The sequence below is a fragment of the Panthera onca genome, chromosome D3 (assembly GCF_046562875.1).
Source record: "Panthera onca isolate mPanOnc1 chromosome D3, mPanOnc1 haplotype 2, whole genome shotgun sequence".
NCBI classification, from domain to species: domain Eukaryota; kingdom Metazoa; phylum Chordata; class Mammalia; order Carnivora; family Felidae; genus Panthera; species Panthera onca.
This window is the reverse complement of record NC_138350.1, coordinates 69,298,612-69,321,846: the sequence shown is the minus strand read 5'-3', so window position 1 is coordinate 69,321,846 and position 23,235 is coordinate 69,298,612. Positions and strand designations below refer to the sequence as shown.

Sequence of the window (23,235 nt, the reverse complement as noted above, 5' to 3'; positions counted from 1 at the left end):
TAAATTTATAAATTATGAAGTTGTAAGGGATAAACTGATGTGATAAAACAAAGATCCAAAAAGATCTCATCAGGTTGGAATATCTGCCTAAAGCCAACAAGATGAAATCTATCAGGGATAAGGGTAAAGTCTTATATTTGGGTGACAAAAATCAACTATATATAAATGTAAAGTAGAGAATACTGAGCTTAACTGAAGTCAGTTGGCTACAAGCTCAGTATGAGACAATAGTTGACACAGCTGCCCCCCAAAAACCCCACCGGCAGCACGGACAGTAAGTCATTTATGGAGCAGAGATGTCACACTCTCAGGGACTCGGCTGGCTAAATCACAAAGTATCTGTTCTGAAAGACACATTTTAAGAAAGTGTATGACAAGTAGAAGGAGGTCAATGAAAAGATAAGGTAGTGTGAGCTCTGGCAACATTATCATCTAAACAGCCACAAGGCAGTGTAGCCCAGTGGGTACAGCATGGCTTCTGAAGCCAGGGGCTGGGCTTTGACACCCAACTCTGTCATTTACTAGCTGGTGACCTTGGACAAGTTACTCTCTGTGCTTCGATGTCTTCATCTATAAAATGGGGACAACAGCAGCACCTATCATCATCATCACTATTATTACTATTATTATTATTAGGCTGTTACAAGGACTAAATAGGATAACACCTGTCGAGCACTTAGAACAGTTGCCTGGATATGATGATATGAAAACAAAGGGCTTCTAGGCTGCAGAGATTTAAAGGGGCAGGATGGACGACCTTTTCAAATATTTGAAAGCTGCACTGAGGAAGAGAAATCATGCTTCATTCTGAGAGGCTCTTGAAGGCCATACTCGATTCAGTGGAAAGGGAGGGACTTGGCTTCTTCATTAGTCAATAAGCATTTAATGTGCACGTATTTGGGGTCAGATACTATGCTAGGCGCTAGGAATACAGTGATGAATGAGATACATATTCTTTCCTAAGGGCCCAGATGGGGAAGAGCCATGTGACTAGAGAATCACAACAGGATGGGAATAACTGCTTTAGGCCTCTGGAGGGAGGTGTGATTAACTGTCCCCTGGGGAGCTGGGCAAAGCTTTGACGACGTGGGGCTGTTGAGCTGAGTCTGCAGGGATAGTAGGAGTTCGTGTGGGAGCAGAGGGAACAGTGTGTGGGACCAGAGCTGTCACCGAGTATGGGATTATCCAGTGAATGGTGACAAGTCGGTGATGTTACAGCACAAAGTGGGTGGGGTGGCAGGAGCTAGAGATAAGGCTCAAAGAAGTGTAATACTGATGGAGAAGGTCCGCCAAGAAAGATGGGATAATCCTAGCAGTCCTCCCCCGAGCCTATTCTATACTGCTGTCTTCTCAACAGGCAACCAACAAAGGCTGATTTAAGAAATGACACTTAAGGGCACTTGGGCGGCACAGTCAGTTGTGTCCGACTTTGGCTCAGGTCATAATCTCACAGTTTGTGGGTTTGAGCCCCGCATCTGTGCTGACAGCTCAGAGCGTGGAGCCTGCTTCGGATTCTGTGTCTCCCTCTCTCTCTGCCCATCTCCCCTCACTCATACTCTGTCTCTCTGTCTCTCAAAAATAAATAAGCATTAAACAAATTTTTTTTTTTTTTTAATTTTTTTTTTCAACGTTTTTTATTTTGTTTTTGGGACAGAGAGAGACAGAGCATGAACGGGGGAGGGGCAGAGAGAGAGGGAGACACAGAATCGGAAACAGGCTCCAGGCTCCGAGCCATCAGCCCAGAGCCTGACGCGGGGCTCGAACTCACGGACCGCGAGATCGTGACCTGGCTGAAGTCGGACGCTTAACCGACTGTGCCACCCAGGCGCCCCTAAACAAATTTTTTTAATTAAAAAAAAATTAACATTTAAAAAATTTTTAAAAACCACACTACACTTAGGAGAAAATCAAAAAGGATTTGACTCAATTTTCCAATCATTCTTCTGCAGTATAAAGACAGGAATAAGACAGTATCATGTCCGAGACATTTACACTCTGGGAGTACCCAAGTGGAGGGACAAGAACAAGGCCTGGGGCAGCTGGGACCCTCCCCACCAGGCTGAAGATACCTTGTGAAAGGGAGTCCCTTACTGGCACATCCACTCAGGTTTAAAGGGAAGGAGGAGCGCATTATTCAACACTTAGCCCCCAGGCTTTCTGCTTGATTCCATTGAATAACGTTCATTGAGCTAAGGATGTAGAGATAAGTAAGTCATCAACAGCTCCTTCAAGGTGTGCTTATGATCTTGCATTAAAGGATAATCAGTCACACAGAGCATTACATCATTAAATGTGAGGGCTGTCTGCTTCTGGCCACGAAGGCGTGACTGGTGCTGGATTTGCCCTCCTATCATAAGCAATGATAAAACCGGAAACACATAAATAGTAGATGTTTTCAGGCACTGGACAATGGGCTGAGCAGGATCCCTGAGAGAAGGGAAGAAACACATAAGGTGAACTTCATAGCTGCCCTGGCCCTCTGTCTGAGTAGATTTCCTAACCACAGCACAAGGAGGGAGGGTGAAGTGGATGTGGTTGTCCTTGTGACCTGGGGAGGGAGAAACTGGAGTCTGGGGCTGCTGAAGCATCTAGAGCTGGCAGGGAACTGGAGAGGAAGGAGCTTCAATAGGGTGGGAGCCCCAGAAGGTTGTTGTTGGTGGTGGTGGGGGTGGTCCTGCATGGAGCTCCGGCTGATGGCTGTGCTGCACCTACCCAGGGCGAGACTCTGGCATGGGCTAGCAGAGAGCAGCTACTGTGGGACCTAGAACAAACCAAGGACAGTAGAGGTTATAGAGACACTGGATCCATAGGAGTTCTAGTCTAGCCAGAGGGGAACACCAGGCATTCCAGTGAGACAACAGAAAGGCCAGGTCCCGGGAATAAGGACCGTGCTCTAGAGTAAGGGTTATTCTATTCCTGCCCTATCAAACTCTCAAAGCCTAAAACCAAGCCTTAACAAAACTAAGGAGAAGCATCAGTAAATTAACTGCCTGCCAGAACAAAACCAAAAATCAGTGTTGAACTCATTAAAGGAAGACAATATAATTCAGGATCCCTTTCAGAGTACCAATTGCACTATCCATGAATAAGCAAAAATTACCAGAAATGGGGTGAAGAATGAAAATGTGACCCAAATTCAGGAGAAAAAAGGAGTCAATACAAAACAACCCTGAAATGTCCCAAGTTTGGAATTAGCAAAGACTTTAAAGCAGCTATTATAAATATTTCATGGATTTAAAGGAAAATATGATCTCAATGGATGAAGATGGGGAATCCCAGCACATAAATGGAAACTATAAAAAAAGGAGCCAAATGGAAATTCTAGAATGGAAAAGCACATTATCTAAAATGAAAAATTTACCAAATGAGCTTAATTACAAATTAGAGATGGTAGAAGAAAGGGTCAGTGAAGTTAAAGACAGAACCAGAGAAATTATGCATTCTTTAAAAAAGGACAGAAAAGGGGTGCCTGGGTGGCTCAGTCGGTTAAACACCTGACCCTTGACTTTGGCTCAGGTCATGATCTCACAGCTGAGTTTGAGCCCTGTGTTGGGCTCTGTGCTGACAGCTCAGAGCCTGGAGCCTGCTTCGGATTCTGTGTCTCTGTCTCTCTCTGCCCCTGCCCACCCCTCAAAAATAAATAAACATAAAAAAAAACCAAAAAGCAAAAAACAAAAATGAGAGCAAAATTGTGGCACCCGGGTGGCTCAGTCGGTTGAGCATCCAAGCCTTGATTTCAGCTCAGGTCATGATCTCACGGTTTGTGGGATCGGACCCTGCATGGGGCTCTGCACTAACAGTGCGGAGCCTGCTTGGGATTCTCTCTCTCTTCCCGTCTCTCTCTCTGCCCCTCCCCCGCTCAGGCTCACTCTCTCTTTCTCAAAATAAATAAATAATTTTTTTTTAAATGAAAGCAAAATAAAGACTCTTTCTAGATAAAGAATTTGTCACCAGCAAACCTGTGCTACATGAAATACTAGCCCCTCTCCAGCATCACTGGCAGGAAGCAGACTTCAGCTGTGACGTGAGCACCAAGTGAGGCAGTAGGCTGCTGTGGAAAATAAGGAGTCAGCTACTGATACCTTTACACTTTTTTTTTTAAGTTTATTCATTTATTTTGAGAGAGAGAGGCAGAGTGCAAGCAGAGGAAGGGTAGAGAGAGAGGGAGAGGAAGAGAATCCCAAGCAGGCTCCAACCACGCTGTAAGCACAAAGCCAGATGCGGGGCTCAAACCCACAGACCGCGAGATCATGACCTGAGCTGAAATCGAGTCAGATGCTTAACCAACTGAGCCACCCAGGCTCCCCTGTTCCTTTGCACGTTTAATCAATAGCTCAGCCCAGTGAGAGGCAGACCTAAAGGCACATGAGACAGAGTGAGCTCTGAGATGGCAGTGAGCATGGCCGGTATGCACCCATGCGGCTAGGCCAGCGGTAGAACAATGAAATACCTGTAAGCTGGTTGGGAGACAGGCACTGCTCCAGGCCCCTGATTTCCTCACTCATCACTTTGGCCTCACTCCCAGATACTCCTAGATCTCGCTATGATCTGGCAATAAAGGGTCAATTCCTGGCAAGCAGGGCACCTCCGGGACCCTGCCTTGGGCCTCTGGCCGGCTTCCTTTCCAATTAGTGGTGCCTGGGCCATGCCAGTTGTTAAAGATTTTTAATACCGCCCCTGGAGCTAAGTGGGGTTGCTTCCCAGGAAAGGAGGCCTGGGTATGAGGCTCTGGGAGTGGGCAGAGAGGACCCCAGGAGGCCCAGGGACAGAGTGAAGACCAGCAAGTAGGGGTGGGGGGCTCAGTGGGCAGGGGAAGGGAGGCACTGAAAGCCAACCAAATTAGCTTTCCAAGTTGGCCTGAGTGTTCAGGGACACTTGACTCTCTAGTACAGCCTCTGTTCTAATCCCCGAGGTCATGTTTTTCCCTTTTAAAAAGGGATATTTCATAGCCTTTTAAATAAATCTTTTCAGCTCCACTGATTTGGAATAACATGCTTAGCAGCTTAAGAACTTCTAGCTGGGCCTTCAGCAAGTTGTCCTCCGACAAGCCCATTTTCTCATGAAACGCTGGCCTCCCAATATGGCCGGGCCTCTCCGGGGCCGGCACTGTGGACCCTAGGCCTATTGTGGGGTCCCGGGCAAGCCCTTCCTCACTTCCTACCCGCAGGACCCACGCCTCATTCCCTACGGCTGCAATGGGGACATCATCCAAAATCTAAGCCCAGAGAACAAGTGGACACTCTCCTGATCAGCAGCAAAGACCCTATTTTAGGCACAGAAATGAGCATTCCTCCTCTGAGTTTCAGTTTCAAGGGAATCATGCTTTAGGGGGGCTTTCTGTGTGTTCTGCCCAGGCAGACGGGAAGGTTATATTGGCCTAGATAGACAAGAAGCCATCAAAGGAAGGCAGTGGCCAGGAGGTGGGGTTGATCAGCATGATTAAACCAGCATAAACACAGCCGACAGAAGCTTGGTGCAAAGCCTTTGCAAGCTGGCCATGTGTGTTTGACATCACGCACCCTTCTGCCTCCTTTGGGACCTTGAACCACAAGCCTAAACAAACTACTGAGCCTTCAATCTGCTGAGCCTTCAATCACTCAGTCTCACTGAACTGTGAAACCAATATCTGTTGTTGAATAACATCGAGGGAAGTAGCTTACACCAGAATGAAAAGGGCACGTTTTCTAAAATCATTGCCCATATCACCTAACTATTGTGAAAATCACACCTAAATAGAACCAACACTCCTTTTGGTGTTGATCCGTGGTTCGTGTAGCTTTCTACCAAATGTGAGGGACGCTGGGCAGGTGGGCAGTTTCCAGGGTACTGTGATGGAGGCCGTAAAAGTCATCCTGCCTAAAACAATCTTCAAAATTCCCTGTCACAGTGCCTGATATCCTCACCATTAACAACCCCATTTACTTAAAGTATCTGCTTCAAATACAACCCCATCATCTAGGAGTTCTTAGCCTTCTTCCTAAGGGCTAAAGTTTGAGAATATGGCTGCAGGAACCAGCAAACTCATCAGGACCATCAGCTTTCTGTCCACAGCCAAGCCATTCCGTGTCTTCAGATCAGTGGTTCTTGAGAGTTAAACCGGCACCAGAATCACCTGAAGCCTTGTTAAAATGCAGCTTTCCGGGCCCCACCCCGAGTTTCTGATTCGGTAGCTCTGAGATGGAACCAGAGACTTTGTATCATTGACAAGCCCCTAGGTGAGATCGATGCTCCGGTCCGGCACCCGCTTTGAGAATCCGTTGCTGTGCTATCAGTTTGTAAGGCATCTCTATGAGATATGTAGGCAAAGTGTGAACACGTTCTGATAGGGAATGGGGTATTAGGACAGAGGGCTCTGACACAGAAAGGGGTCGGGGCCCAAAGGCAGGCCAGCCTAACAGAAAACTCAAGACTTTCCCAAGTGATCTGCCAAAACACAGGAGCCACTGGCTCTCAAAATTCTGATGAGCCTCTTACTCTTGCTTTCTTTCCTGGGTACTTTCTGCCTACTGCCCCCCGAAAGTCAAGTCTGCTGGCCGTACCCCGGCGACCCCAGCAAGGGGTGGCTCCTTTCCCTAGCCACGGGTGGCCCCTCCAGGACAAACCTGTGTTCACACAGCTCATCTGGCTGTCCGCATGCTGCAGGCTCCCGGGGGCTCCAGACACTTCTTGGAATTTACACAGGATTCAGTGAAGTCTTAAACAACATTTGTTTTCCTCTTTGGAGATCATCTACTTCCTAATAGGATAAATTCAAAGTTAAACATGCTCTGACCCTTCAGCAGCCTCTTCTCGATATGAACAACAAGGAACTACTCAGCAGGCTGGCTGAGGAGGTGGGCAGAAAGGGATTCACAACAGGAGCAGAGGCTGGGAAGCCACCTTTCAGGTAGGGTCTCATGACTCCCCCTTTGGTCAGGTCAGGAGATGGTTCCATATTTCCGTGCAGGGGAAACCAAGACCCGAATGTCTGCGTGGTGTTATCATGGCATCTGCTGGGCATATAGTTCTGTTAGTGATTTAGCTCTTCGTACATATGAAAGCACTCTGATATCTTCCACTTTCATTTGACTCTAAGAAGAATCCTATGAAACAAGCAGAATGGGAATGACCCTATTTGACAGAGAAGACAACAGAGAAGAGGCACAGAAAAGCCAGCGGGCGTGGAGTTGAAGTGTGTGCATTGGCCACTCATTGTGAGGTCTTGAGGGGGTCTCCTCCCCTTCCGAGGCCTCGGCTTTGTCAACTGTGAAATGAAGGGGACGGACGAGGTGACGGCAAGGTCTTCGTACAGATCTCATACTCAGGAATGAGCTGCACAGTGAAAGATTTGCCTGACGTCACACACATCAGTGAGGTGAGTAACAGTGACACAGGAGACACGTGCTCCCTGTGCCATTGAGAAAGCCATTAGAGCACCCCCACTGACACCTGCTGTCATCTCCGTGACAGTGTGGACTAACTGGGAACTCCAGCTGTCCTCTGGACCCGGCAAAGACTGAGACCCCCTAAGGGAGGAGGGGTAGGGGAGACCCAGCATGCTCCCTGACTGTGCCTTAAGCCCCAATGCTGCCAGCTGATCACTGGAGAGGAGAAGGCCATCTGGGTTGGTACCTCCTTTACCAGACAAACTCAGCGGACACTTACCCCATGGCAGGCCCTGCGCTAGATGAGGGGGTGTGGAAGTGAAGGAGACTCACTGTCCACCCAGGAAGAAGTCACAGTGAGGAGAGTGAGACCAGGTGCTGCGTACTGCTGGGTGGGTTATGCTTAGCCAAGGGGCCCGAGTCCAGCTGCCAGTCAGATCACAAAGCCTGCCCCTGGCCCTGGGCTGAATCAGCCTGCAAAAAGGATGCCCTTGTATAACCCACACAAAGGCACTGGCTGTGGCCCAAATGAGCACAATCTTCTTCAAGGTGAGTGCAGAATGCATACTACTTCAGGAGGGGTCCAGAGACACACGTCTGACCCCAACCAATCCTCTGGCTGGAAGAAGTACGTGTTCTCTTTCTGAGAGTCAAACACTCTAACCACATGGAATCAATGAACCCAACTAGCTTCCTATCTGGAACGTGCTGGTAAATGCCTATTCTCCCATCTGTTTGAGACAGTCAACAAGATCAACAGGGCCATGTCTCAGGAGCAGCCATCGGACTCCCTGGGGAAAACAAGATGAACACAACGTGCCCTCAAGAACCGAGGGGCTCTCAGCCAAGGGGAGCACAGAAGAGGCAAACACAATGACCCACAAGACAGAGCAGAGAATGCTAGATGCTAGAAGGTCCAGGTAATGGGATGGGGGAGAACTGACATGGGAGTTCACAAGAAGGAAAGATGAATTCCCACCGAGGACCAGCAAGCCTTCATGAAGGAGATGGTGTGTGGAAAGGCCATGCATTGAGATGCGAGAAGGCCCACGTTCTAGAGCCCCTCCGGTCAGTCAGCCAAATAACCTCAAGACAGCCGTTGCTCTCCATTTTAAAATGGACCCTTTGCCCTAAGTGCCTCACAGCACTTTGGGGATTAAATGAGAACTGATTTAAATGCATATTAGGTAAATAAAAGCACCAAATATAAAGCTTTTGTCATCACCCGAAGAAGAATAAGGAGGAAACTAAAAGCCGACAGTGTATGAGGGAGAAGGGGTGTGGGGGACACCGGCCAAACGCAGGGCTCACAACTGGCTCCAATGATTTTTTTTTAACCACCCACAGCTAATTTTATTCAAGAGACTCTAAGGAGAATAAGTCAGAACATCTAAATTTCTTCGGCATCAGGAAAATGAAAAGTCCCAGCCAGAGCGGTGTCTGCCCATCCCTGGGGGACAGGAGCACAGTCACTTAGAGCTGGTGGCTGGTGAACGTGGGCCTGGGCCCGGTGTGCTCAGCAAACACTCACTGCACAAATGGATGGGCTCCTTACTGCTTTCCAAGGGACTTTACATCCATGCTGTATTTTGATCTGTAACCACAAGCCAGTGGGGCAGAAGGCATATATTATCATCCCATCAACAACAGGGGAACCAGGGCTCCCAGAGGAAAAGGGACTGTCCGTGTCCCTAGACAGCAGGTGTCAGAGGGGAGCCTGGACCCCTGCCTCCCTGCTTCCTCACACCCCGCACCTAACAAGTGTTACTACAGCAGATCTTCACCCCCACAAATCACCTTCCCTGACGTTAGCAAAGGTCTTCTGTGTGCTGTTCAGAGCATGTTCCCTGGAATACATCACGTAATCAGACCCTTTCATCTAGGAAGGTCCTAGCTTTGCTCCCAAAGGTACTGGTTTATTCCAATTCTGAAAGTGGTTTTGCGCATCCCAGAAACAAGTGTCATGGATTCTATGGGCCTTTTACCAAATAAGAATTGATTTAGGTTAAAACCTTCAGTTTGATTGTTTGGAGTCATTGCTTCTTAGAAGCAAGTGAAGGTACAAACAGCAAAGGGCATGGGGCGCCTGGGTGGCGCAGTCGGTTAAGCGTCCGACTTCAGCCAGGTCACGATCTCGCGGTCAGTGAGTTCGAGCCCTGCATCAGGCTCTGGGCTGATGGCTCGGAGCCTGGAGCCTGTTTCCGATTCTGTGTCTCCCTCTCTCTCTGCCCCTCCCCCGTTCATGCTCTGTCTCTCTCTGTCCCAAAAATAAATAAAAAACGTTGAAAAAAAAAAATTAAAAAAAAAAACCAAACAGCAAAGGGCATGAGGAAGGGCTTTGTTTCATTTTGTTTTTAACCGTGGATATTCTTGCCTACAAAGTCAGCTATCAGTTTTGACAGATGGCCTGGCCACCGGAAGGGGGACAGGGGGCAAGTTCGTGGTTAAGGTGACGGTGAGGAACCCAGCCAGCTGGGCTGATTCGGTCGGGGTCTGAAATCTGGGCTGGAGCCCAAGTTCCAGAGGGTGAGGGTGGGACAGGGAACCCTGCCCTTCCCCCTCCCCCTGGACACCCTCTCACCGCACCTGCAGGACAGGTCAGTGCCTTTCTGGGAGTCTGTGACCTTCTGGCTGCCAGCAAATAAGGTGGCAAGGGAAAGCAGAGGAATGAGGCCTCAGGGAGAAAGCTGAAGCATGTTCCAGGTCAGAGCTACCCTCCCCTTTTGTGACCCACCTCAGCCCCTTGGCTGATAACAGTTTATGGCACACCTACATCCTAGAGAGTGTTTTCATTCTAATAAAAATTCATGGTTCAAGGCTTCTGGCAGAAGGCTGGTAATCACACCCACCCCACAGCTCTGTTGAGGGATGTCTTGTGACATGTATTCAGCAGCTCCCCTAAAGCGGCAGGAACCAGGGGTAGGGGGAATACAACTTCAAAGGACTCCCAGCTCCTGAAGGAAGCAGTGGATTAGTTAAGAAGAGGCCGGGGCCTTGAGAATGAGTGTCGATATCTCCATCAGTGTGGCTGGGTCAGCTATGTCTCTGCGGCTGGTGGAGACGTGGGGTCTCAGGACCGTCTAGACACCTGTAGCTTCAGTATGGCCCCGAGGGGCCAGGGCATCATGGGACCTAGGAGAGCTGAGCCATTAGCTAGACAGTGTATACTGAAGATTCGTTTATTGGGTAAACTGTTCGTGCCCTCTGTCCACAGAGAGAGAGAATGGGACACAGAGTGCGAAGAGGAAGCAAGCTGAACTGGAGCATGAGGCTGCTATGGTGAGGGGCGTCCTGAGCGGACAGGAGGGAGAGGTGGTATTAGGTGGATGGCAGGGATAAGAGGATGCTAGAAGCAAATTCACCAACCACACAGTTTTGAAGCCATAGAGTTTAGAGCTGGAAGAAATCTGACAGATCATCTAGTCCAACCCTATCTTGTGCAGCTAGGAATTCTTGGTCAAGGCCATGCGGCAGAGCCAAGACTGAGAACCAGGCCACCAGCCCCAGCCCCTGCTTGGCCAGCAACTGCTGCTCAGGCCAGTGATCTTTCTGGCACCCTCCAGCCCCTCCCAGGTACGGACTCTAGTCCCCTGATTCCAGCGGAGCTAGGAATACCCTTCTGAACAGCTGTGAGCATTCTGGAGGATTCTGTGGACCACCCATTTCTGCCATTCCAGCCAGACATACCTTGTGTGAATAATGCTGGTCAACGATCCTCGCCAACCCGAAATCCCCAATCTTGAGCACGAGGTCCTCCGTGCTAATGAAGATGTTGGCGGGCTTCAGGTCCCTGTGCAGCACGTTGGCGGAGTGGATGTACTTGAGCCCTCGGAGCAGCTGGTACATGAACAGCTTCGCGTGTTCCTCTGTCAGCGTGCCCTGCTCCAACAGGCGTGCCAGGTCGGTCTCCATGTACTCCTGGACAATGTAGGCCACGCTGAACTTGAACAGCTCGCCCTGCAGGTCAGTGCCCTTGGGCCCCAGCACCTCGTACACCTTCACGATGTTGTCATGGTCCAGGCGCCGGATGATCTTGATCTCCCGGAGCGCATGCTTCATGCTGCGGGAGTCACTCAGGGTGATCTTCTTCACAGCCACCTTCCGGCAGGCCCTGCTGTCCACAGCTGACAGCACCAGCCCATTGACACCAAAACCCAGGGGTTGGAAGTCAACGAAGCGCCCACCAAGGTCATACCCATAGACACTGGCGATGCAGTCGCCCTTCTTGGCCATTGTTGGCTCAGTGGTCAGGGTCTGCCCGTGTGGTGAAGGGGCGGTCAAAATCGGCCAAGTCCCGGGTAGCGGCTTCCCCAGCACACCTCATTCTGTCAAGTCCCAAAGCCGAGGGATGCCTCTCCTCGCGCTGATGTCGCTGCCACCGGCTCCCTGGAGACAAGAGTGGCATATGTCCATGCTTGCTGAGCTATGGAAGCAGAAGGCTCAGAGGGTTTTCTTAACTTGCGCTGGGAGGGCTGTCTGCCAACTCGTCTGTACCCTGAACTCTCCTCGAAGCTTAGAATGGCTCATGCTTTTTTAAAACGTAGCATCTTGGAAAGAAAAACCAGTCTCATCATCTATGTGGATGTAAAGTTTTCTACCATAATGGACCTCAAGGTAAAAAATGCAGAAACGCTCCCCTTTAAATCTTTTGTTGAAAGAGGTTCCTTCTGGCTGAAACGTAGAGCTGTTAGTGAGCTGTGTTCCTTTACGATGGTCCAAAGCTCCGTTTTGTCACAGCCTCCGGCAGCTTGGTAACTATTGTGTCCTGAGCAGTATGAAGGGATCCCGGCAATGGATTCTGGAGGCTTCTAGGGGTTCCTTTTACCTCCGCCAGCTCCCTTTTCTACCAGCTCCTCCTAGGTTTCATAGCCCAAATCAGGCTGGTGAGCACTGGTGAAGAAAGCCGGAGGAACCCAACCACCTTTCTTGAGCTCTACACCAAGTTACACCTCAAGTCCCAAATCCGAGGGGCACTCAGCTGCCACGCCAGGATCCTCCAGAGGCTTCCAAGGGGGCAGCATCCTCTGTCACCCCCTCATCCACGCCACCATGAACAAGACTCTGTTCGGCTGGACTCAGAGAGGCTGCAGGAATGCGGCATCTTTCAGACCATGTCTCCTTTCCTGTCAAAGAAATAGCGTTGGGTAAATTTCCACACTCCAGCTTCCAACACCTTCCCACTTGTGTGTCCTTTGTTAACCAGCCCAAGTGTTATTTGATCTGTCCAGCCAGCTGAAACACTGCTTGCTCAGGGGATTCCAGGCTTTGCACTGCCCGGCCAGCCCTCCTGCTGTGGGCAGCGCTCCCCTGGAAGAGAGAGAAGATGGATTGATTTGATAGGATCATCAAATGGTGCACCTTTTGTGTAAATGCCTGCTCCCCAAAGGTTAACACACACCAATTGTGGGTGGGAATGATCCACTCTGACTTTGGAGAAATTAATTTGCTATGCTCTCCAAACACATACATCAGCACTTGCTGGGAGTGTTGATCATAAAAAGTAACTAACTGGAGACAAAAAATAAAGGATCGATAATTTTTTTTTTTTGTACTTGGACCCCTTTTCTTCCTTCTTTTGCAAATGTCTGAATATTTTGAGGGAATTTGCCACGTGCTGATGTTTAGTTACATGTGTATCTCTTGCTTTCCACAGAGGTGGCAAAAGCACACATACCAAGTAACAAGGAAATTTTATTGCCACCCTAAAAAAGGGATTCTCTGCCCAGCAAGGCAGGGCACAGACTTCTTAGCATGACACCAGGACTGGCATGGTGAACTGTATTCTCTTTGATGGTGGGGACCTAGCTCTTCAAAGCAATGGCTCAAATCCTATCATGACTGCCCCCTGGTGGCTGCTGACTCAAATTACAGGCATAGAGCTTACATGGGGAGAAAAAAACTGCAAGACAATGTAAATTCAGACCTCTGGAGTAAAGGCAATGTTATGGCTTCTGAGGGACAGCCTCAGAAGCTTCTGGCAGCTTTTATAAGTTTATTAAGTCCATGGACAGTCAGAGAACAGACACTGTACTCTGCACAAAGGAGTGAATCTAGTTCTTACCATACTATAGGGCCCCCTGTAGAGATGCTTTCATACCTGAACTTTGCACAACTCTGCAAATGCTAAATGAAACAAAACAACAGTAAACTCAATGTCTGAAATTAAGGGGGACAATAAGGGGACACAGATGACCTGAAATAGTAAACCATCAGATCCCCTCTAAAGACTTCTAATGAAAGAGATTTGCCAAGGGCCTGGAACACAGTGATTGCTCAAGAGAGGTCAGCTATTGATGACTTTGTTAAAAATTCCCCTGCATTTGAATAAGAGGCACCTAGTATTCTACCGTTTTGACAAAATCTTCAGCAATCCTACTCTGGATGTTTTTATTGGTCCCAGCAGCAAAATAACCACAGTCTTACAGAATTTCAGACTGGGAAGTGATCATAGCAAACAAGTCCAGTGGTCCTTAACTGGGGATGGTACTGCCCTCCTTGGTTCATCTGACCAGGAGTCATTACTGGCCTTTAATGCTCAGGGCCAGAACCCTAACCACCTTGCCAAGCAGCTCCATCAGTGAATAACTGACACCCACCCCCAGGTGCCAGCACCTCCACTGAGAGATAATGATTCTGGCCCAAGTCCTCACTTTGCAGATGAGGGCACCGAGGCTCAGAGAACAGCAGCTCAATGTTTCTGGCGTAGACAGGGGCAAAACACATTTGATGAACTGAGAAATGAATACCATTCACTCTGAGCATCCCTCGCCGATTAGAGACAGTGCTGGGACCAGCCTCTGTGGCCCATGCTAGCGAAGTCCGCCAGGATACCTAATTCAGGGGAACAAAAGAACCACCCTAGCGCTCCAGTCCATCCTCCTCTGGCTCTTGCTGCCCATCACGTAACAAACTAAACCGGAGCTTCTTTCACTGTCTACCCACATGCCTGTCCAGTTCCCAAGGGCACAGCAAGCAGGCAATTATATATTTTGCTTTATGAGAAGAGACGCTTAAGCCTTCTTCCCTTTCCAGCTCCCACTGGGTTGTAAACAGACAGGACCGAGCACCTAAGCAAGGAGGAGATGACATCACCAGCAAGCGAGAGCAGGATTTGTTCCAGATCAGCTGCAATGCAGATAATCTGTGAACAATTAAGAGGTGCTTTACTTATTTTTAACACTCTTTCCTCTTCCCCTCACGTGAGGGAGGGGCTGTCTCCCCCTGAACATATGCACGTGTGCATGCGTGCGTGTCTGCGTGGGTGCGAGTGAGTGGTCTCCCTGACACGCGGCTGGCTCCAGTGGGCAGGTACCGTGTCACCCTGGGAAGACTTGCTTCCAGCCACTCTGCCTTTCTCATGGGCTTCTAAGTACACTCTTTCAATTTCTTCCACCTTCCCAGTTCCTGAAATGTTCTCCTGCTTCCTCCCCACTCACTGAAGTCTTGCCCACCGCTCAACCCAGATGGCATCTCACTTCCACTCCAGAGTTCCCATTCCGGAAGTGTACCGGGTGACATTCTCCTTGCCTAAACTCCTGCAGTGTTCTTGTGTATGCCCTCTTTGACACTGACCACATACTAAGCTGGGCTGTTATTTAACGTCTTATATGTGTCCATCTCCCAACTAGACTTCAAGCTTCTCCAGTCCAGGGCACAAGGCAGTACTCAGAAACTATCTGACTTGGGGGCACCTGGGTGGCCCAGTCAGTTGAGCGTCCAACTCGGCCCACGTCATGATCTCGTGGTTCACGGGATCAAGCCCTCCGTCGGGCTCTGTGCTGACAGTGTGGAGCCTGCTCGAGATTCTCTCTCTTCCTCTCTGCCCCTCCCCTGCTCACTCTCTCTTTCAAAATAAAAAAATACACTTAAAAGCAAGTTTAAAAAACAAAAAGGAAACTAAATGGCTTGGACGTACATTCGTCCAATGCTGAGGAACACTCATTATGTCTACACAGTCGTCCTGCCCACATTTCCTAGATGATCAGCCTCCCCTCCCTAACTCTGCTGGTGCAATACAACTTGTTCAAGAGGGCTTTTCTCACACGCCCCAACCACTCAGACACATCAGATTTCTTAACTTCAACCTTCTCGGTGTCACCTGCTGCTCAGAGGCTGCCTCTGAGAATTCCAGGCAGCCGTTTCTCTGTTCCCGTGTGAGTTGACTGTTACTCATCCCTTCTCAGCCCTCTTCGCTTTCTAAGTTTCTTTCTATAATTCCTCTAAAATTTCCACTGTAAACCTTTTGCTTTTCTCCACAGGTGGACTGATTGCAAAACACCTATCACCTAAGATGTCTTGGCTTTAGCGGTTCATTGTTTGCATGACACGCCAGGGGGCATGAGCGCATCGGCCCTGGAGAGGGGCAGACCCAGCATCTGGACGTGCCCACCGTTGCAGAGACAACAGTATGGCAACTCCTCAGGGTGAAGCACAGCCATCCTCCATTTGAACTTGGAGGCTCAGAGCTACTCTGAATCAGGTGCGATTTCAAACCAGGCAGTTGGCATTCACCTTGAAGGAAGGAAAGGTCATGGGTTCAGTTGTGCTCAAATGACAGTGAGCAAGAAGAATGTATGCAACTCCTGCAAGGGTAGCCTGGCTCCCATGATTCACGGTGAATGTTATAATAAAACGCAGGAGTAGAAACACCTACCCCTAGGCTCCTAGCAATGGACCTTCATTTCTCCACTGATTTCCCACGGACTCTCTTGCAATACTTTAGTTGGGGCCAATTAATGATCCTCTCACGCATCTAGCCTTTTAACACATGGAGACAAACCAGAAATGAGATGGTGTGTGCCAACTGTCCCTTGCTGGGTTTCCTGGGGAGCTCGTTTACAAAGCAGCTTTGGAAATTCTAAATTTAGACTCAACTCTGCCTGCTCAGATCCTCCCAAACCGCATGCTGCTGTTGACTTTCAGCAGGAACTGTGGCCCCCAAGGAGGTGCTGATATTTCATGGACAGTGCGTTCTTCTCTCTCTTGAGCACCCAAAAACCTGCAGGAAAGCCTTCTCAGGCAGGGCTGATGTTTACAGTTGAACAGGCTGCACACTGCACAATTCTAGGCGGCATCATTCACATTATAGTCAAGTCTGTCTGACTCTAAGGTTCGTGACCTTAATCACTATAGTCCATGTGAATAAAATCCTCTAGACCAGAGATCAGCAAATTTTTTCTATAAAGGGCCAGGGAATAAATGTCTAAGGCTTTGCAGAACATGCCATCTCTGTTGCAACTACTCAACCCTGCCTTGTAGCACGAAAGCAGCCATAGATAATACCCAAACAAAGGGCATGGCTGCATTTCAAAAACATTTTATTTACAAAAACAGGTGGGAGACTCAATTTGGTTAGGGGGCCACAGTCTGTCAACCCCTGCTCTTGACTGTGTAGAAACATCCTCTAGGTTGTTCCTAAGGAGACACCAAAGTGTGCCATAGCCCCGACCTTTCCGGCTCCTCCTGCATGGTCTCCTCCGTCCTTGGACTCAGTCCTCCTGTTGCCCCTCATGGTGGCACTACCCCAAGCCTGCCCTCCCAGGGAGTTATTCTGGGCTTCGGCCCCCACCCTGGGCATAGTTAAGGTCATTTGCAGGTTTCATGGCCTCAGGGCCCACAAGCTACCTTCTATTTCTGACTCTGGTACTTTTCAGGCTACTGTTGACATGCCTCACCTCTGCACCCCCACTTGCACCTTCAGAGGCTTTCTGGAGAGGTGGCGAAGGCGACCTGATGGAGACAGGGTAGCTACACTGACTGAGGGTCACCATGGGGTCACCATGGGCCAGGAGCCGTGCCTGAGGATTTCAGTTGGGTCTCACCACAACCCTGTGAGGTTTGTGTCACGCTCCCATGAAGCCCCCGAAGGAAGTAACTTGCCCAAAATTACACCACTAGCAGGTGATGACTCAAAGGCCACGCTTCTCAGCACCGCAGCCCCTGATCTGAGCCCAAGGGAGTGATTCTCACCACGAACCACCTAGGCCCAGGGTGACTGCCCGGGCCTACAGAAGGGCAAATTTGGGGATATGCACACCTTCCGGTACTTTTCAAATTAAATCAAGAGGCAGCCACCTTTTCAGCCTGTGTTCAGCCCCAACGTGGAGGCCACGGCTCATAGCCTGCTTTATGGAAACAGAAAGTGAGAAATAGAACATTAAGATGAGTTTAAGAGTTGAGAAAAAACAAAAACAAAAACACGACAAGTTTAAACAACCATAACCCTGCCTTCCAACTAGTCCTTGACCTCTTGGCTAATGTAAGCCTCAGACAAGCCAGAGCCCGGGCTGCAGAGACTGGCCATCCTTGACTTGAACCGAGCTGAGCGTCCTCCCAGCTTCCTGATTCACCAGGTCCTGGGGCTGACACTGGCCGCCTACCCAGGAACCATTCCCACGTCCTCCGAATGGACAGAAAGCAGGTCTGGGTCAGTCATTAAGCAGCTGAGCCCAACCGAGGGATGACGCAGGATCGTTCTAAACCAGGGTTTCTTGGCCTCAGCATGACTGACACCGCGAGCCAGATCCTTCTTAGCAGGGTGACCCACGCGCTACGGGATGTTCGGCAGCACCCTGCCTTCTACCCACTAGATGTCAGAGCACCCCCGAGTCGTGACAACCAAAATGTCTTTAAACATTCAAACTGTCACCGGAGGGGCAGGCACACAACCACTCCTGGCTGAGAGCCACGGTCTAAAGCCACCGTTTCCAGCAGTAACAGTACCGGCGTTTGAGCAGAAGACTTATTTGTTTTGTGGAGCTGTATGATCCACTGGTGTCAAAAGTTTAGCGACCTTGGTCTCCACCCACTAAATCCCGACAGCATTTCTGGCTCCTGTGACAGCCTCGCACATTTCCAACACCCCACAGGGCAATGGAGTATCCTATACCCATCGCTGTTGAGTCAAAATCATGGTAACCCAGGTCCCTTTGGCAGCAGTTGGCTTAGGGGTGGTCATATGATCCAGTTCCGCATAGTAAGTATTAAAGGAAAGTCTGCCGTGGGGGGTAGGTGCTGAGGACAAGTTTTCCTTCCCGAGAAGAAGAAACACCACTCCCATCTCTGGATGCAGTTGTGGGAGAGAGTGATGTTGGTGCTATAGCAGCCATTTTGAGACCACGTGGAAACCAGCCTGGGGACAAAGGCCAGCACAGGAGAGCTGACACACGAGCCGGGAGCGTTGCTGACGTGGCCAAGTAGCTGAGCCAAACCTGGAAATGCTTCCAGCTTTTCTGCCAAGTGAGGTTGTTAAGTTCTACTGTTGTTTAAGATATTTTTATTGCCTTTTTTTTTTTTCTTTAACTTGAAGTTGAAATTATCATATAGTAACTTGCCAGGCACATGGTTGGTCGGGTGGGAGACAGATGCAGAACCCAGCTCCTGACCTCAAGGAGCATATAGTCCCATTGAGAAAGAGGAACCACCGCAATAACAATTACAGAAACAATGAAGAACACTCAGGGACTAACTTCGTGATTCCCACAGCAAGTGCAGGATTGGGATGAGGCCAACTGAGGACTGATCAGCCAGTGAAGCCTCTTGGAGGATGTGGAAGGCAGCTTCTAAGACGGCTACCAATGATCTCCACCTGAATGGCTTCAAGCCCTGTGTAATCCTCTCCTCTTAGGAGCATGCTGGACTTAGGAGCATATGGACTCGCTTTTAAGAAACAGTATGGCAGAAGTAATGAGAGGTCGATTCTGAGATAGAGTTATAAAAAGACTGTGGCTTCCATCTGGGGTGATCACTCTCAGGGAAGCCAGTGGCCATGTCCTAAGGCAGCCGTTGGCGGGGGGGTGGGGGGGGCATCCACAAGAGCTCTTGCAAGGGGACCTTCTGAGGCCCGCTGGCCACCACGGGAGCAAGCTTGGAAGCAGACCTTCCCTGAGGGGAGCCATGAGAAGCCTAGAGCCCTGACCACAGCCTGATGACACCTCGTGAGAGATCTTATGTCACAAGCACCCGGCTAAGCTGGGCCCAATTTCCTGACCACAGAAACTGTGTGAGGATAAATGTTTAAGCAGCTAAATTTTAGGGTGTTTGTTACATAGCAAAAGATCACTGATCTAGAGGAGAAACTTGGAGATCTGCAGTTCCTGACATTTCCAAGTTGGAGAAGAGGCAAAGTGGGCTGGAGACTTTGAGAATTCTTGGGCCAGGGGTCCTGGGTCTTAGCTGGCTTGGATCTCATCATATTCCAGAGCCAGACAGAGCCTCGGGGGGAGGGGGCGGAATCTTCACATCTCTTTTTTCATTGATATAGCCCCAGGGTCTCGTCTTGTGTCTGGCATACGGTAGGGACTCAAGAAATAAATGCCAGTTGACATAGGAATGACTACATGTTTGCAGTAAGTGTTGGTGACATTTTGAATCCCTCCAGGGTGAATGGGGAGGAAAGGTGGGGGTTCAAGCACAGATGCCACACAGGCCCTGGAAGAGCATAGTGACCAGAAGGTGTTTGTTTCCTCAGCTAGGAAGGGAGGGCTGGTCCTGAGGCAGTTAGCACCATGTTATCGCTAACTTTGATCTTAGGGACTGAGACGATCTTGCCCTGGGCAGCAGCAGTGATGCTCCCAGGAATCAGGAGCAAGAACTCTTTTGCACTTGCGGGTTTTGACATGAAGTACCACTCCCTCCACCCAGGAGGTGAGCCAGCTGGAGGAGTTCGTGGCAAGTGACCGGGGAGGCCTTTCCTCTTTGTGGAAACCCAGGTGCGTGGACAGGCAGGTGCTGCAAATGTTGCAGCCCGTGATACCAACTCAGGCTGCATTTCCTGTGCCCGAGCCTCTCCCATGCCCGGCACCACCACCCACCGAGGTCCCGGGGTGCCCCTTCACACACAGCCCAGCCAAGCCAAAAGCATTCCTGTAAATATGTCTCGAGCAGGAGAACCAGGCCCCAGTGAGCACCCTCCCCCGGGATATGCAAATGTCTTAATGTTCCTGCAAGGCGGTGATGCCACCACCCTGGCTCCTTTCCCTTATACGGTTTCCTGGAGATCATGCCGGTAAGAAACAAGAGAGGAACCTCTTTTGTCTTCATCCCTCTGAGAGGGAGCAAGAGGACAGCTCACCGAAGGCTAGGAGAAAGACATTAGCAGAGGGATCATCAGACCTTGGGGTTGTTACTTCCTCCCCCAAACGCAAAGTCCAGGAACCTTCAGTTCAGTCTTCACTCTGCCTTTTCTCTTGAAAATTACATAACCAGCCAGGGAGAACAAAGACTTTCCGGGCCTCCCAACGATACTGACAGAGCACGGAGAGAAATTCTGGCAGCCTCGCCCGGAGTGCCAAGCCCACGTCGACGCAAAGCTGGGGAGGGGAGCAGTGTGGGTCCCTGCGTGTGACCTGTGGGTGCTGGTCGCCACTGGCTGCACAGGCTGGACCCGTCCAGGCTTGAGGCTGTGAGTCTGACTCCAGGATGGATCACGAGTGTGTGTGGGCCACTGTTTAATCCTGATTTTAGACGACTCCTACACTTGAACTTTGTAGATTCAAGGGGAAATTTCTTATCTGTTCCTTTTTTTTTTTTTTTTAAGGAAAGAAACCTGGGATAGCTGAAGACGTCTTTCACAATCGAAATCAGGACACTTCTAACATCCGTGGCGAAATACGGTGAGGCCCCATTTGGGGCTTGCTTTGTTTGGACTGTTCTGAAGGGCAGAGATCCCAGCCAGGGGCTAAGCTTCTCAAAAGTAGAGTCTGCATCTTGAATTTCTTCTGCATTTGACTTAGCACCCACTGCACGGGGCCCGCAGGCCACTGTGCCTTCCCTGAATCTGGAGATCGCTCTCTGTGAGGCAAGATTTAATAAGCTGTTGTGGGAAAGCACAAAGTTGCTGGAGCTCATTGTTCAGACCCCACGTGTCCTACCATCCATGGGACTGTTCACTCCCTATCTGCAGGGTCAGCCTATGGCAGGGATGTTGAAAGATCCCTGGTCTGTAGCTAAAGGACACAGCATTAAGTTATGTTGCTTTTAGACCAGAAATGGAAATATATCTCATGTATTACTATCAACGCATTTTGCACCTATGGCAGATGTTGGTAATCAGTGACCACCTCCTCTGTCCTGATGAGCCAGGAAAACCAGCATCCCCGAGAGCCTCTGCTAATGGCCTGGAGCTGACCTTCAGAGCAGAGCCTATATGCATCCACAGCATGGCTCTCTCTGACCTCACACTGCCATTGCTTGACCTTGGTCCCTGTCCTCTTCCCCTGGCTAATTCTTACTCATCTTTTGGGTCTAAGCTTAAATGCCCCTTCAGCCAGGAAGCCTTCCCTGATGCTCTTTTCCTTCCCCAGACTAGCTTACCTGTCAGGCTGTGTCCCCTTGTGCCCTCTTCATGTCACTTTTCTCCCTTTTTGTTTCTGCTTTAATTGCTTGTCTTCCGTGTTTGACTGGAAGCTTGGTGAGGGCAGGGTCTCCATCCTCTACATCACTACAGTCCCAGTGCCTAACTCCTAACCTGCTCAATGACTTCTCCAGAGAAGTCTCATACTCTAGACCAGCGTTTACAAATTCAGATTCGTAATACTCACTTCCTTCCTCCCCATGAGAGACGCTAAACAGACATGAGAATTTCACAAGTCTTGTCCAATTCGAATCCTGCATTCAGTCCCTTTACATTTTGACTTCGCTTCCCAAGAGGGAAGGGTTTTTGACTTCGCTTCCCAAGCCCCACTTCTGACCCAGTCACGTGGCCCAATAGCCAACGAATGTGTGCACTCAGCTACCTCCTACTATTCCCAGGGAGGCTAATCATTTACAGGGCTTGTGCTCAGAGGTACAAAGAAATCATTTGCAGAGCAGAAAAGAGTTCCCTCTCCTAGCGATTGCTTCTCCCTGTTCATAAGGGACAGAAGTGGTGTTTTGACAACTCAGGTGACAACAGTAATCCCTGGACCACATGGGGCTGTCACAGCTGAGAAGGAAAGTCATGGGCTGGGGGCCAGGAAACTTGAGTTCTAGTCCCATGGCTGCCTGGGAGCAAACCAAGAGGAGTTTCAAATCTGTGAGGTGGGAATAACCACACTGCCCCACTTCCTCATGGGGATAAGAACAAACGAGGCTGGTGATACAAACACACTTTCGGAAGCAGAAAGCACAAATTAGACGTAAGTCACGACCATAACCCACGTACACTAAAATAAGCAACTTCCATAGTGACCTTAGCTGGGTTCGGGGGGGTCAGAGACGTTGCCTTTTCTCATCCCTTGGGCTTGTACCTCCATTCTTCCAACAGTGAGTGGCCTCCATGCGGGAAGAGATATTAACCCACCAGCTTTTGCCTGTGCATTTTAAGTCTTTTTAAAGTTTTTATTGATATTGAGAGAGAGAGACAGAGGGAGAGAGAGAACGAGAGAGGGAAAGAGAGAGGGAGAGAGAGAATCCCAAGCAGGCTCCATGCTGTCAGTGCAGCCCCAACACGGGGCTCGATCTTATAAACCATGAGATCACGACCCGAACCGAGATCAAGAGCCGGACACTTAACCAACTGAGCCACGCAGGTGCCCCACGTATGTTTTAAGTCTTGTTCGTTGATGTTGTTGCTATTGTTGTTTTGCGAGGGGCAGGCAGGGGGGAACTTTAGAACTAAATTATCCCTATCTTCTCTTATGAACCAGCATACACTGCAACATCCAGCCCAGAACGAAGCGTCTAGCAATGAATCTACGATGAATCGCATAAATGGACTGAATATATGCGTCCCCCAAGCCCCCCTGCCAATCCGTATGTTGAAATCCTCATTCCCAATGTAATGGTATTAGGAGGGGGGGCCTTGAGGAGGTGATTGTATCATGAGCATGGCGCCCTCATGAATTGTATTAGTGCCCTTATAAAAAGAGACCTCAGAGAGCCCTCTTGTCCC

The 23,235-nt window shown here is 49.6% G+C and overlaps 1 protein-coding gene across 4 annotated transcripts in view; it reads right to left on the bottom strand.

Annotated features, from left to right (window-relative positions):
* Positions 1–23,235, bottom strand: part of MAPK4 (mitogen-activated protein kinase 4) — a 153,806-nt gene that overhangs the window by 42,877 nt on the left and 87,694 nt on the right. For 2 of the 4 annotated variants that reach the window (XM_060613865.3, XM_060613864.3), the window contains exon 2: positions 11,052–12,671. In XM_060613865.3, coding sequence (XP_060469848.2) covers positions 11,052–11,597 — 546 coding nt within the window. In that variant the 5' untranslated portion in view covers positions 11,598–12,671. The remainder of the gene's footprint in view (positions 1–11,051; positions 12,672–23,235) is intronic. The other 2 variants (XM_060613867.3, XM_060613866.3) reach the window with 1 other exon arrangement.